The sequence below is a fragment of the Musca domestica genome, unplaced genomic scaffold (genome assembly GCF_030504385.1).
Source record: "Musca domestica strain aabys unplaced genomic scaffold, Musca_domestica.polishedcontigs.V.1.1 219, whole genome shotgun sequence".
Classification (NCBI taxonomy): Eukaryota; Metazoa; Arthropoda; class Insecta; order Diptera; family Muscidae; genus Musca; species Musca domestica.
In genome coordinates this window covers 63,340-76,254 of record NW_026712261.1, presented here as the reverse complement: position 1 = coordinate 76,254, position 12,915 = coordinate 63,340, and the positions used below count along the sequence as shown (strand labels likewise).

Genomic DNA, 12,915 nt, shown 5'->3' with positions numbered 1-12,915 from the left:
CCGTTGATAGTAAAAATTTAATCCTACGTTAGACGTAAAATGTACATAAATCGGGGAAGAGACAGGAATAACAAATTATTTTTTTCTTTTTAATTTTAATTTTTAAACCAGCGAGTAAAGGTCAGTTTCCACATCGAGTTAGAGTCATATTTAAAGTGGTAAATTTTACAATTATTATGTTTGCAGCAGATAACAAATTGTGTGATAACAATTGTGTAAATACAGGGTGAGATGAAAAAAAAACAGCAACCAACTTCAGACTGCTGTCATTTCTAAGCCACTCGTCCGACAGCTGTTAAAATTATTCCAGTGACAACTCATTATATTGTTTACAGGCGTACAATAACATTTTGGTGAGGATTTTCCAAAAAAAGGGATGAAATTCAAGCGTGATAGTGTGATTTATTTATATTTGACTGGAACACAGCAAGTGGCTATCGTTAGAACATTTCAACATTTAAAAGTGAATAAATCTTTTGTGTCTCGTACCATCGCTCGTTACCGTAATACTGCTAGCGTAGCCTGACGTCAAGGAAGTGGACGGAAGAAAACAGCAACAGCAATATCAGCAGAAATGGTTCGAAAGTATCTTTACTTTCGACTTGATCGAAACCCGCGTCGCAGTGACCGAAAAATGGCTCGTGAGCTGAACATATCGCAATATTCCATTCAGCAAATATTGAAAAATGAGCTCGGGGTAAAGCCATTGACATTCCAAAAAGTGCTAGAACTTACACCGCACCGCACACCGCAAATAGACTCGAAAGAACTAAGGAGTTGCTTTGCTTGTCCGAAAGTGGTGAACCTGCGAATTTGGTTTTCTCCGATGAGAAAAAAAACATTCGATGTCCAGCAGTTTGTAAACAAACAAAATGATCGTGTTTACTTGCCAAAGAGGTCAGCTGAAAATGTGCACCTTCGGTTGGCCACCAGAACTCAAGCGTCGGCCATGGTGATGGTTTGGGCCGCCAATCGACCGTGGCATCAGAATAAATGCCGAATATTATCACGAAAATATTCTGGAGGGTGTATTAAAGCCTTGGGTACTCAAATCTCCGGATACCAATCCATTGGACTATTGTGTCTGGAGTATTTTGGAAAGCAAGGTTGGCACTAAAAAATACCAAAGTGTCGATCACCTCAAGCAAGCGCTTCGCCGGGAATGGGCGAAAATACCGCAGAGCAACATTCGGGCAGCGTGTGATGGTTACATTAGCCATTTGCAGGCCATAATTCGTTCCAAATGTGACCAATTCGAACAAATCTAAACTTATTCTAAAAGTTGATGCTATTTCCGATATTTTAAAAAATGTAAAAAATATGGCGTTTGTCTTTGTTGCAGTTTTTTTATTTCACCCTGTACATATATGTTATATGGCTTTGTGCAGTATATATATTATAAAGTTTAGCGTTACGTTTAAGTTTAAAAAACATAGCAGAGCGCGCTTAAAAGTCTGCTACAAAAGTGTTAAATGTAAATTGTGAAAAATTACATATGACTCTAGCATAATATGGAATGTGGCCTTTATGCAGGCCTTTTTGAGACCAAATTTAAGGGTACGACAATTGACATTTTTTTTTTAATATTTTGAAACAAAATTCTCAAAATTGTTCAGTTTTGGGATTTTCTAAATTCACACAAAAAATGTTTAATCAAGGAAAAACAATTTTGAAGATGAGGGGAAAGGAATTATTCTTTTCCTTTTCGCTGAAGAACTTAACTGGCATTACATTTCCCGTGTCTTGGTCCAGATATTAAAAAACTCACAATTTCCAATTAGCTCTGCAGCAATGAGAAAATTCAGAAGCCTATTTCGTTTTATGTGTGATTCGTGTATTGCAATTTTCTTTGTCACTCTTAAAATCATTCACATAACATTAATATTTTCCCAACAGGATAATCGAGTTTTGGCCGAACTAGAACATCCCCGGACATCAGCAGCATTATCAGCCATGCCATCAAGTTCCATATTGAATACAAATAGCGAATTTAAAACCATATCAAAAACAGGTAACTATCAACACCTAACATCAGAAGTGTAATTCCCAAACGTAATTCATCATTGCTTTGGTTTATTGCAGAACTTGAAGAAGAACTGAATCGTTATAAGAGAGCTGTATTGGGTGGCACGTCCGGCGTAACGGCCGGCACAATTGGTAGCGGTGCTTTAACTGGCTATTCATCGGCCCTTACCTCAAGTCTACCCAATGGCAGTAGTGCACCCGGCGGTGTTGTATCCAGCCTATCGGCAACTACGGCACACGCTCCGGGCACTGGTCTAACATCCATATCGGCTTTAGTGCCAAACTCAATCGGTGGCATTTCCTCGAGCATGAGCAGTCATGCCATAACGGCTGCCGCTGCATCGGCGGCATATGGCGCCGGACATGCGGGTACCTCGACGGTGGACAAGCTGTTGAGTGGAACAAGTGGAATCACTGGCATTCCACCATTGCCGGTAAATATTCATACGATGAAGTCTATGCCATCAGCATTAAGTCAGGTAAACTACCACAATTCTTCAACTTCTTGGTCTAACTAACAACTACAACAACAAGTACCGCTAACTATCAATACAATAGCAACAGCAAAGCAATAACCAATCTACTAACCATAACACTCGCTCAATTCACTCCACATCACATCGCATTACAAATCGCTTACTCATTACATGCAACACACATTCACACGCATACACATTGTGTCACCAACCTTCATTGCCTTTGCACAAAAACCTTTCTGTTCGTACATATTTTCACGCATAACACATCACATACATATAAAAGAAAGAATACAAAATTAGGTCTTTGTTCCAAAAAGTCTCCCGCCATTCACCGCCACCACCACCGCCATTCATTCATTGCCTTTTGTCCAAAACCGCAACAAATCAAACACTTCAGACCAACCACAACGCATTATTATTGCCTTATCATACCACCCCTCGTTTCTACTCCCAGATTATCAATGCTGTTCTCCGTGTGTACGTATGTATGTATATATGTGTGCGCAGACATTGTATTGTACATACATCACACATCGCACATTTGTATGGTTGTATGCGTTACTTCTTCTTGTTCTTCTCCGATACGTTGTAGCAGCCGAACGTTAAGTGGACGTAATGGATGGCGTAATGTTGTTTTTTTCTTTGCTTTGTTTCGAATTTTGCCTTTGTTCTGGCGCTTCCGTTAATGTTTAGTAAATACCAAGTGCCTACCTAATTGTCCTGTTTCCTTCTGTTTCATTTCCTTTTGTTTTGCCTCTTTAGTCTGGGAAGTTGATATGTTCTATTTTTTTTCCTTTTTTCGGTTGCGATGTTATCTCAAATATAATTTGATTCGAACGAGATTATTTAATTAATTACATTTCATTTGCTGTCAATGACTTTTGGATATTTTTAGCACAGAAAACTTTTCGTTTTTCATTTGCACTTGTTTTTCGATGGGCGGGGGCATGCATTTTTAATGGGATGTTATGTCTGGGAGGATGGGCAGGTTATTTTTGGGGGATTTTAAGATGGAGGATACAATAATCCATATGGAGCCAGATTTAATTTATGGATCAGCCAGGTATTAACATTTGCCTTTTTTTTATGGATATTAAATAATTTTGAGGATAGCAAAGATTCAATATCCCTTGAAAGTTGTATGTATGTACATTACATATATATTTTTAGCGAAATGGAGTCATCAATTCTTTAGATCTGATTTGTCATCCATAGCACTATGGGGCCAATGACATGTTTGTGAGCCAAAAAATCACAGGGTCGAGGTAGAACTTCCAAAGTTTGTTTTAGGTTTTGGTTAAAATATATAGCTCCCACATATAAGTTTCATCCGATTATAGATGTGGTTCTTTCAGGGTAGTAATATAAACTCTTTAACAATGATATTCGGTACGTGGTATCAGATACAGCTTAGGAATACTTTTGACAAGTTTGGTCGAAATCGGTTCAGATTTATATATAGCTCCCATATATACTCTCCTCAATTTTTTGTAAATGAGACCCCCAACTGCGCTATTTTGTCTAATTTGGTTGTGTCTTGTATCATACGATAAAATTCCGTCAAGACTAAAGTCTGCCATATTTGTACTAAAACAACTCCTTTATAGTTATAGCTCTCATACATATGTTTTATGCCATTTTATATCTAAGCCTTCTCAAAGTTGAAATATACCCTCCAAAGCAATGACATTTAGTACGAGAGGTCACTACAGCTTTAACATATGGTGTATGGTGGAGGGTGTTTTGAAAACTTCCATCTCTGTTATACATTTTGTTTCGATCTGGCAACTCCTTTATGTAAAAACAGGTATTCGACGCATCCGCAATTTTTTTTTTTGCTATGGATTTTACATAAAAAAGGCCGAATAGCCCCCATATAAAGGTACTTTACTATATTCGGTTTTTGATAATCTTAGCGACATTAGCCACCGGAATTGCATTAAATTTCGTATTGTAAATTCGTAATAGCCACCGGAATTGTATTAAATTTCGTATTGTTAATTCGTAATAGATGCAGCCTGTCACCGAAAATTTCCTATGCAGGTCCCATAAAATGGTAGCTTCCTATATTCGGTATTTTGACGCTTTTTGCGGCATTATTCACCGAAATTGTTTTAAATTTCGTATATGAAGATCTTAATGGGTACTACAGCCTATGAGAAAATTGCGCATGTATAACGATACCTCCCGATAGTGAAGTTCGGAATTGGTACTATAGCATATGAGAAAAAAATACTTATGCAGATCCACGTCTTCGTATGGCCTCCATATAACGAATTTCATTTGAAAAGTTCCAAATTCCTTTCAAATGGTGTAGGGTATTATAATTTCAGCTTGGACGAACTTAGCATTCTTCCTTGTTAGAATTGAGCGTGCCACATCTATGTCTACATGTGATATTCAACCAATGATAGTGATGAGTTGAGGATATTTTTTGTCATGTGCAATGGTTTCCATATGATATGTCATAGGTTCAAAACTTCTGAGAGCGAAAAGATCCGTTCCTCAAGGTTATTCACAGTATCCTGCTCTTCAGGAATTCCGATATATGTACCGCTTTCAAAAAGTGTGACCATGTTTATGTATTTCCATATCATCGACTTTATAGCGACAGATAACTTACTTTGTTCTTTTGCAATCTTCGTATTTCTCTCCCTCTCAATACATGCACCACCTTTCTAATTTTCCTCTGCTTTGGTTTTTTCGGTAACGGTTTTATTCGCGTGCTGTCTAATTCAGAATCTGAGTCTTAGGATGCATTACCCTCGACTAAAAATGTTAATGTCAATGAAATCAATTTTTGGACCGCAGGTTACTGGAATCCCTACTTGCCACCGTGTGTATTTTCGGATCCAAAAAAGAACATACCTCATTAAAACACTGGCGTATACTATTGTTCTCTAGATGCTTAATACAAAATATTGATACCATTTAAATACTCTGTGAAAATATTTTTTGTAGAGTTTCTCAGAGTTCTAAATTCAGTTACCTCGTCTGGGCGTGGATAATTCAAAAACTTGTCACTCAAATCAAGGAATCATTGCTCTTATTTATATTTGTATATAAGTGTATAAATGCATATATAAATTACAATTCCAAACTTTACAAAAGTAACTCTTTACACACATATAAACAGATGTAGATATTCAAATTGCCCTAACATATGTCATATACTTCAGTATACCTTTGTACAAATATATTCATATGTTTGTTTTTTAAATTCAAATTCTCAAATGAGATTCTTACATGTTTCCTGATTACATTTTCTCATCCACCCCTAACACTTTTGTTTAACTCTTTCAAGGGTGCTATTTACGGTTATATTGTTCAGTTCTTTATTTTTGTCATTGTTGTTTTTTGAATCACCGTTCGTCTTTGCTTTATTTATTTTTTTTTGGAATATTTAAAATGCAAATTGTCATCTGTTAAATGTTTAATGTTTTCTTTTCCTGTATTTCCTTTTTCGCTTTGAACATTTTAAATTTTTAATGTTTGCATGCTCGCTACTTACGCTTCTGCTCTTCAAGTACGTCAACTACATTTGCTGACTGACTGGCTGACGGCGACGACTGTGACTATGAGTACTACTTCTAAAAATGTACCCTAACGAGTACACAATTATTAATTATAAACATGTGTCCATGCGAGTGAGGGAATGCAGAGTGAATGTGGGGGAGTGTGTATGTATGTGTGTGACACAATGCAAATATAGAACAAATATATTTTGTACAGTTGGGTCTCATGGAATGCGGGTGGAATCTTTTTTTGTTAAAGTGTGGTTTTGAATTTGTCATAAATGAATGGTTTTATGCCATTTTAGCAGCAAATGCTGAGGGTGTCAATTAACGTTTCGATTTTTATACCCTCCACCATTCTATGGACAGTACAGGGTGAGATAAAAAATCTGCAACAAAGTCAAACGCCATAATTTTAACATTTTTTTTAATTTTATTGAATGAAAAAATGTCGGAAATATCATCAAATTTTAGAATAAGTTCAGATTTTTTCGAATTGGTCACCTTTGGCACCAATTATGGCCTTCAAACGACCAATGAAACCGACACACGCTGCCGAATGTTGTTCTGCGGTATTTTGGTCCATTCCTGGCGAAGCGCTTGCTTGAGGTGACCGACACTTTGGTATTTTTAGTGCCAACTTTGCACTAAAAACACTCCAGACACAATAGTCCAACGGATTGGTATCCGGAGATTTTTGTGGTCATTGTGCGCAGGAAATGAAGCGAGGAACCTCATTATGGCGGCCCACTCCATCACCATGGCCGTCGCTTGAGTTCTTTTGGCCAACCGAAGGTGCACATGCTATCTATCAAACGAACTGAGATAGAAGGCTGAAGTTTGCACACATGTGTATTTTGCCAGTAGGCAGGGTCATATAGGTCCACGTTTTCATATAGCCCCCAATCGTCGGTATTTTGATGTTTTTAGCAATATTTTTTGCCGGAATTATTTCATATTTCGTATTTAAAGTTCGTAATAGGTACTACAGCCTATGACAAGAAACCGTGTATGCAGGTCTAAGTATTCGTATGGCTCCCATATTTCCGCACCTTCCTATATTCGGTATTTTGATGATTTTAGCGGTATTATTCACCAAAATTGTTTCAAATTTCAGGAATGTAGTTCGCAATGGTTTCTACAGCCTATGACAAAAATTACTTATAAAGGAAAACGTCTTCGTATAGCCCCCACATTAGGGGTTTCATTTGAGAGGTATTTTTTACAGATCTTTTTTAATTTTTCAAAGTTCCTTAAAAATGGTGGTGGGTATTAAAAGTTTGGCCCGGCCGAGCATAGCTGCTTTGTTTGCCAAAATGTTTGGGTGCCCCAAAGTTTTATTACATCCTCCAGAATATTTTCGCCATAATATTCGGCATTTAGTCTGATGCCGATTAATACGAGCGGAGAGCGACCATCGGCTGTTACGGCGGCCCACACCATCACCATGGCCGGCACTTAAGTTCTGGAAGGTGCTCATTTTCTGCTGACCTCTTTGGCAAGTAAACACGATCATTTTGTTTGTTTACAAACTGCTGGACAACGAGAAAACCAAATTCGACAGTTCACCATTTTCGACCAAGCGAAGCAACTCTCAGCTCTCAGCTTTGAGTCTATTTTTTTCTGTTGTGGTGTAAGTTCTTGCACTTTTTGGAATTTCAATGGTTTTACCCTGAGCTCATTTTTCAATATTTGCCGAATGGAACATTGCAATATGTTCAGCTTACGAGCCACTTTTCGGCCACTGCGACGCTGGTTTCAATCAAGTCGCTTCCTTACTTTTCGAACAATTTCTGCTAATGTTGCTGTTTTCTTCCGTCCACTTCCACTTCCGTCCTTGATGTCGGGCTACGCTACCAGTATCACGGTAACAGGCGATGGTACGTTCTAACGATAGCCACTTGTGTTTTTCCAGCCAAATATAAAGAAATTACATTATCACGCTTGAATTCCATCACGAATAACATTTTTCTGGAAAATTCTCACCAAACTGCTTTTGTACGCTTGTAAACAATATAATGAGCTGTCACTGGAATAATTTTAACAGCTGTCGGACTTAGTGGCTTGGAAATGACAGCAGTCTGAAGTTGGTTGCAGTATTTTCCTCTCACCCTGTATAGCCCTCACATAAGGGGTTTCATTTGAAAGGTATTTTTTACAGATTTTTTTTTAAATTTTAAATTTTCAAGTTTCTTCAAAAGGGTGTAGGGAATTAAAAGTTTTGCCCGGCCGAACATAGCTGCTATTCAATTTGGTTTACTCTCACCCGCTCATATATATTAGACTCTACTCCTTTTATCTATTAGGTCTTCCACACAACCTTTTTTCTACGAAAGTCGTATTTGAGATAGCTTCTGAAACTTTTGAACTTTGATGCAAAATTAAAATTTATTATAGTCAAAATTTAAGATTTCTTAACCCGAAATGTTGGAGAAATCTACCCCATTTTAAAACCATTTTGTTTGGCTTACCTGTAACCAGGCAAACCACTCTAAAGAAATACACGTGCGGTAGCCAACATTCCGCAACAATTCATTCAACATATTTTCACATAACTGAACAATCAGCTTACAGAATGCCTGCCAGCTCCCAATTGGGGTAATGTTGGTGCCATGTCCGGCCTTATACTGCCTCGCACAACTCTCTCACCCAGCCATCTCCACACCCCCGTTTTATTTAAAGAGTTGAGTTGTTTTCGCTAACAATTTAGTTCATGGTTATCATGGTTGGAAATTGGTAGGTTCTTTGGTTGGTTGGCTTGGTTTGGCTCAGCTCTACTCGACTCGACTTGCGTGGCATAAATATAAAATGCGATTAGCTTCAATTATGGCTATTATTTAGATCGTTTAAAGGACAACCATCAACATGGCAATAAAATATTTTTTTCTTTTCTATAAATAAATGGGTCAAAATAACTGATAAATGATCTAATCATTTTCATAGGTAGGCATTGTCATTTGTTTTCTGAATGAGGTCTACAAATTGCTTACCTTGCCGTTTTGCGATTTATTAAAATGACAACAAAATTGAGAACAACGCTTTTGTTTAATTTGATTTTAAGGGTAGAGCCATTTTGTGGGAGTAGAGACTTTTGCAAGCAATGTAATAGTTGTTTTTTCATACTTTTTAATAGAAATTAATAAATAAAAAACTACCAAACTTGACATTTCATTACGAAATAATCTATTTGACATAAAATTATTAGGACTTTTCAATCCAAGTCAATATTTAGGATATATATATATAGGAATATCAGGCAAATTTATGTCATTTGGACATAAGGTGTCCTCTTCGAGAAATAAGATATTAAATTTCGACTTTTCAAACAACTTTTAATGCTTTTAATGATAGGTATTTTGCTCTGTTTTATACCCTACAAAACATATTGCTTTTTATACCCTACACCACCACGTATTACGCCTTTGTGCATTTGTTTGTAACAGGGAGAAGGAACCGAGATAGACCCATAGTTACTTACTTTCTGATTCGATTTACGCATGTCAGTCCGTTTCTCCGTCCGTCTGTCAATGTATTCTTGTGAACAAAATGCAGGTCCCATTTATTATCCAATTGAGATGAAATTTTCCACAAATTATTTGCTTGGCCCAAGGACGAACCCTATTGAAATTTGTGATAATCGGTTCAGATTTGCATATAGCTCCCATATACAGGATAAGATAAAAAAACAGTAACAAAGTCAAACGCCATAATTTTTTACATTTATTTTCTAAATTTTATTGAATGAATGCAAAAAAATGTCGGAAACAGCATAAAATTCTAGAATACTTTTAGATTTGTTCGAATTTGTCACCTTTGGCACGAATTATTGTCTTCAAACGGCCAACGAAACCGTCACATGCTGCCGGAATGTTGCTCTGCAGTATTTTGGCCCATTCCCGGCGAAGTGCTTGCTTGAGGTGATCGACACTTTGGTATTTTTTTGGTGCAAACCTTGCTATCTAAAATACTCCAGACACAATAATCCAGCGGATTGCTATCTTGAGATTTTGGTGGCCATTGTGCGCTGGAAATGAAGTGAGGAACTGATGGCCAACCGAAGGTGCACATTTTCAGCAGACCTCTTTGGCAAGTAAACACGATCATTTTGCTGGACAACGAATGTTTTCTCATGGGAGAAAACCAAATTCGGCAGGCCAAGCGAAGCAACATCTCTTGCGGTGTAACTTCCTGCACTTTTTACAATTTCAATGGTTTTACCCTGAGCTCATTTTTCAATATTTGCCAAATGGAATATTGCGATATGTTCAGCTCACGAGCCATTTTTCGGCCACTGCGACGCGGGTTTCGATCAAGTCGCTTCTTTACTTTTCGAACCATTTCTGCTGATGTTGCTGTTTTCTTCAAATGACCTGATTTTTTGTCACATCTGACCGAATTCAGTCTAGACGCAAGTACAGAAAATCGGATCAGATACAACTATATCTCCTATAGTACAAGAATCATGTTTCGTATCAGATATTAGATACAACCGAGCAATACCTCTGCCAAATTTTATCAAGATCGGTTCAGATTTGGATATAGCTTCAATTTATATCTTTATCCGATTTCTAGTTAATTGTGCACCAAGTGGCTTAAATTGAATGGATTTTGGCACATATATAGCACCGAATTGAGTGTAGAAAAAAGTATGTCAGATTTAGTAAAAATCGGTTCAGATATAGCTTTAACTTCCCTATATATGTTTTTATCAAATTTTAGCACCTAAACCCTAATATGAGTTTCTGTAAAATATATCATTTACATTTATATCATTCAGTTTTAGGTTTATTTGATCGATTTGGTACATTCGTCTCATACAACATAAAAACTCCACCATCAACTTTACCTCCCGATATACAAAGGTACCTCCCGATATTCGGTATTTTAATGATTTTAGCGACATTATTTAGCAGAATTATTTCAAATTTCGTGCCGGAAGATCCTAATGGATACTACAGCCTATGACAAAAATCTTTGTATGCAGGTCCACGTCTTCGTATAGTCCCCATATAACGGTACCTTCCGAAAGTCGGTATTTTGATGATTTCAGCAACATTATTTACCGGAATCGTTTCAAATTTCGTATTGGAAATGGGTATGCAATCTACGGAAAAAAATTAGTATGCAGGTCCACGTCTTCGTATAGATCTCATATAACGATACCTCTCGATAGTCGGTATTTTGATGATTTCAGCAACATTAATCACCGGAATCGTTTCAAATTTCGTATTGGAAAATATTAATGGGTACAACAACCTATGACAAAAATGTCGTATGCAGGTCGACGTCTTCGTATAGCCCCCATATCACGGTACCTCCCGATACTCGGTATTTTCATGATTTTAGTCACATTATTCACTGAAACTGTTTCAAATTTTGTATTTGAAGTTCGTAATGGGTACTACAGCATATGAGAAAAAGGTTGCCATCTTCGTTGTAGTTTTCAGATTTTTATTTTTTTAATCAAGTACCTTCCAAATTGTTGAGGGTATTGAAAGTTCGGCCCGGCCGAACTTAGCTGCTTCTTTACTTGTTAACATTTAAAAATCTTAGTTGTAAAAAAACGACTCAATTTGCGTCAGTTTAAAGTATTTGTCTGGAGTACATGGTGATGAGCACAAAATTTTACTTCGTGTCAGCAATGCTCGTAATATTTAAGACAGGTTCTTCAAAATTTGGTCCGAAAATTCGAAGGTATTGTTAATGAAAACAAACACCTGTTCAGATATAGCCTCCTATAACGGTGCATAATGATTTTAAATACTTCAAAGCGTCAAACACGTTTTTAACCAAATTACTTGCGATTTAAGAATATCTAGTTTTGAGACCAGTATAACTCTGTATTCAAAATTTTCGTATTACAATATTATAAAATAGTTTAGATTATATTTTTGGTGATAGTAATGGAATTTAAGAATGCTTCATATTGTGAGTGGGGCCCAATTGTATTTGGGGGTCCCTTACTCACAGAATATAACAGTATTTCAAAATTGATATTTTATGGTCCCAGAGCACCGATGCTCGTCAGATTGTATAAAGCTTAATAACATTTCTCGTAATTCATTTCGATTTTGTTGTTAAAAACTAAATACTTTTGTATTTATTTATTCTACATCATCGGAATTAACAATGTAGAGATTGGTCCGAAAGACATACATTTTAGGGCATAGAAAATGCGTGTAGATCTCATTTAATAAAAATACAAATGTTGCCATCGTTTTAACTTATTACGATACCTTTTTTCAGTCTCATTAGTTATTCTTAAGATGCTAATTACTTCTACTTCCGCAAAACTCTTATTCTTCCATGCTTTTTCTATTTGTTTACAAATTACATATTCTACGCTTTGATATGTTCGTATGTGCGTCTGTGTGTGGGTATTGGTATGTTTATCTAAAAATGGCTTCTGCATGACTGTTATCTTGAGTTTCCGTTTTATTTGAGAATCTAACAATTTTACAAAACGTTTATATTCTTCTTCTTCCTCCCTTTGTGTAAATCGACCACGCTCGACACCTTCGTTCGTTCGTTGAAAGCATTCATCAGCCTTCAAAAAAGGCTTTCATGGCCATCATGTGAACGCTTACTTACCATTATGCTTTGCGATTATTTCATGAGTCCCCCGGTTAGAGGGATTATTTCGTCATCAAATATCATACATGTCGCTCGACAGCAGCCATAGCAGCAGCAGCCGCTTGCTTGTCCTTTTATCGTCTGGGGGCTCTGGCTGCCAGGCAGCAGCCTGGACCCAAACGGATGAAAACGGACAAGCAAAAATTCATTAACGACTAACAACAACTATTTCGCTTGCCCGAACTAACTCAAATACAGACACTCTCTTCCATTTGCTAAAAATAACAAAACCAACAAGAACAATAATAACTACAACAACAACA

At 36.9% G+C, this 12,915-nt stretch overlaps 1 protein-coding gene across 1 annotated transcript in view; it reads left to right on the top strand.

Annotated features, from left to right (window-relative positions):
- The window catches only part of LOC131802581 (uncharacterized), a 133,401-nt gene that overhangs the window by 78,492 nt on the left and 41,994 nt on the right, over positions 1-12,915 (top strand). Inside the window, 2 exon segments of the mRNA XM_059122907.1 lie at positions 1,897-2,011; positions 2,083-2,504. Coding sequence (XP_058978890.1) covers positions 1,897-2,011; positions 2,083-2,504 — 537 coding nt within the window.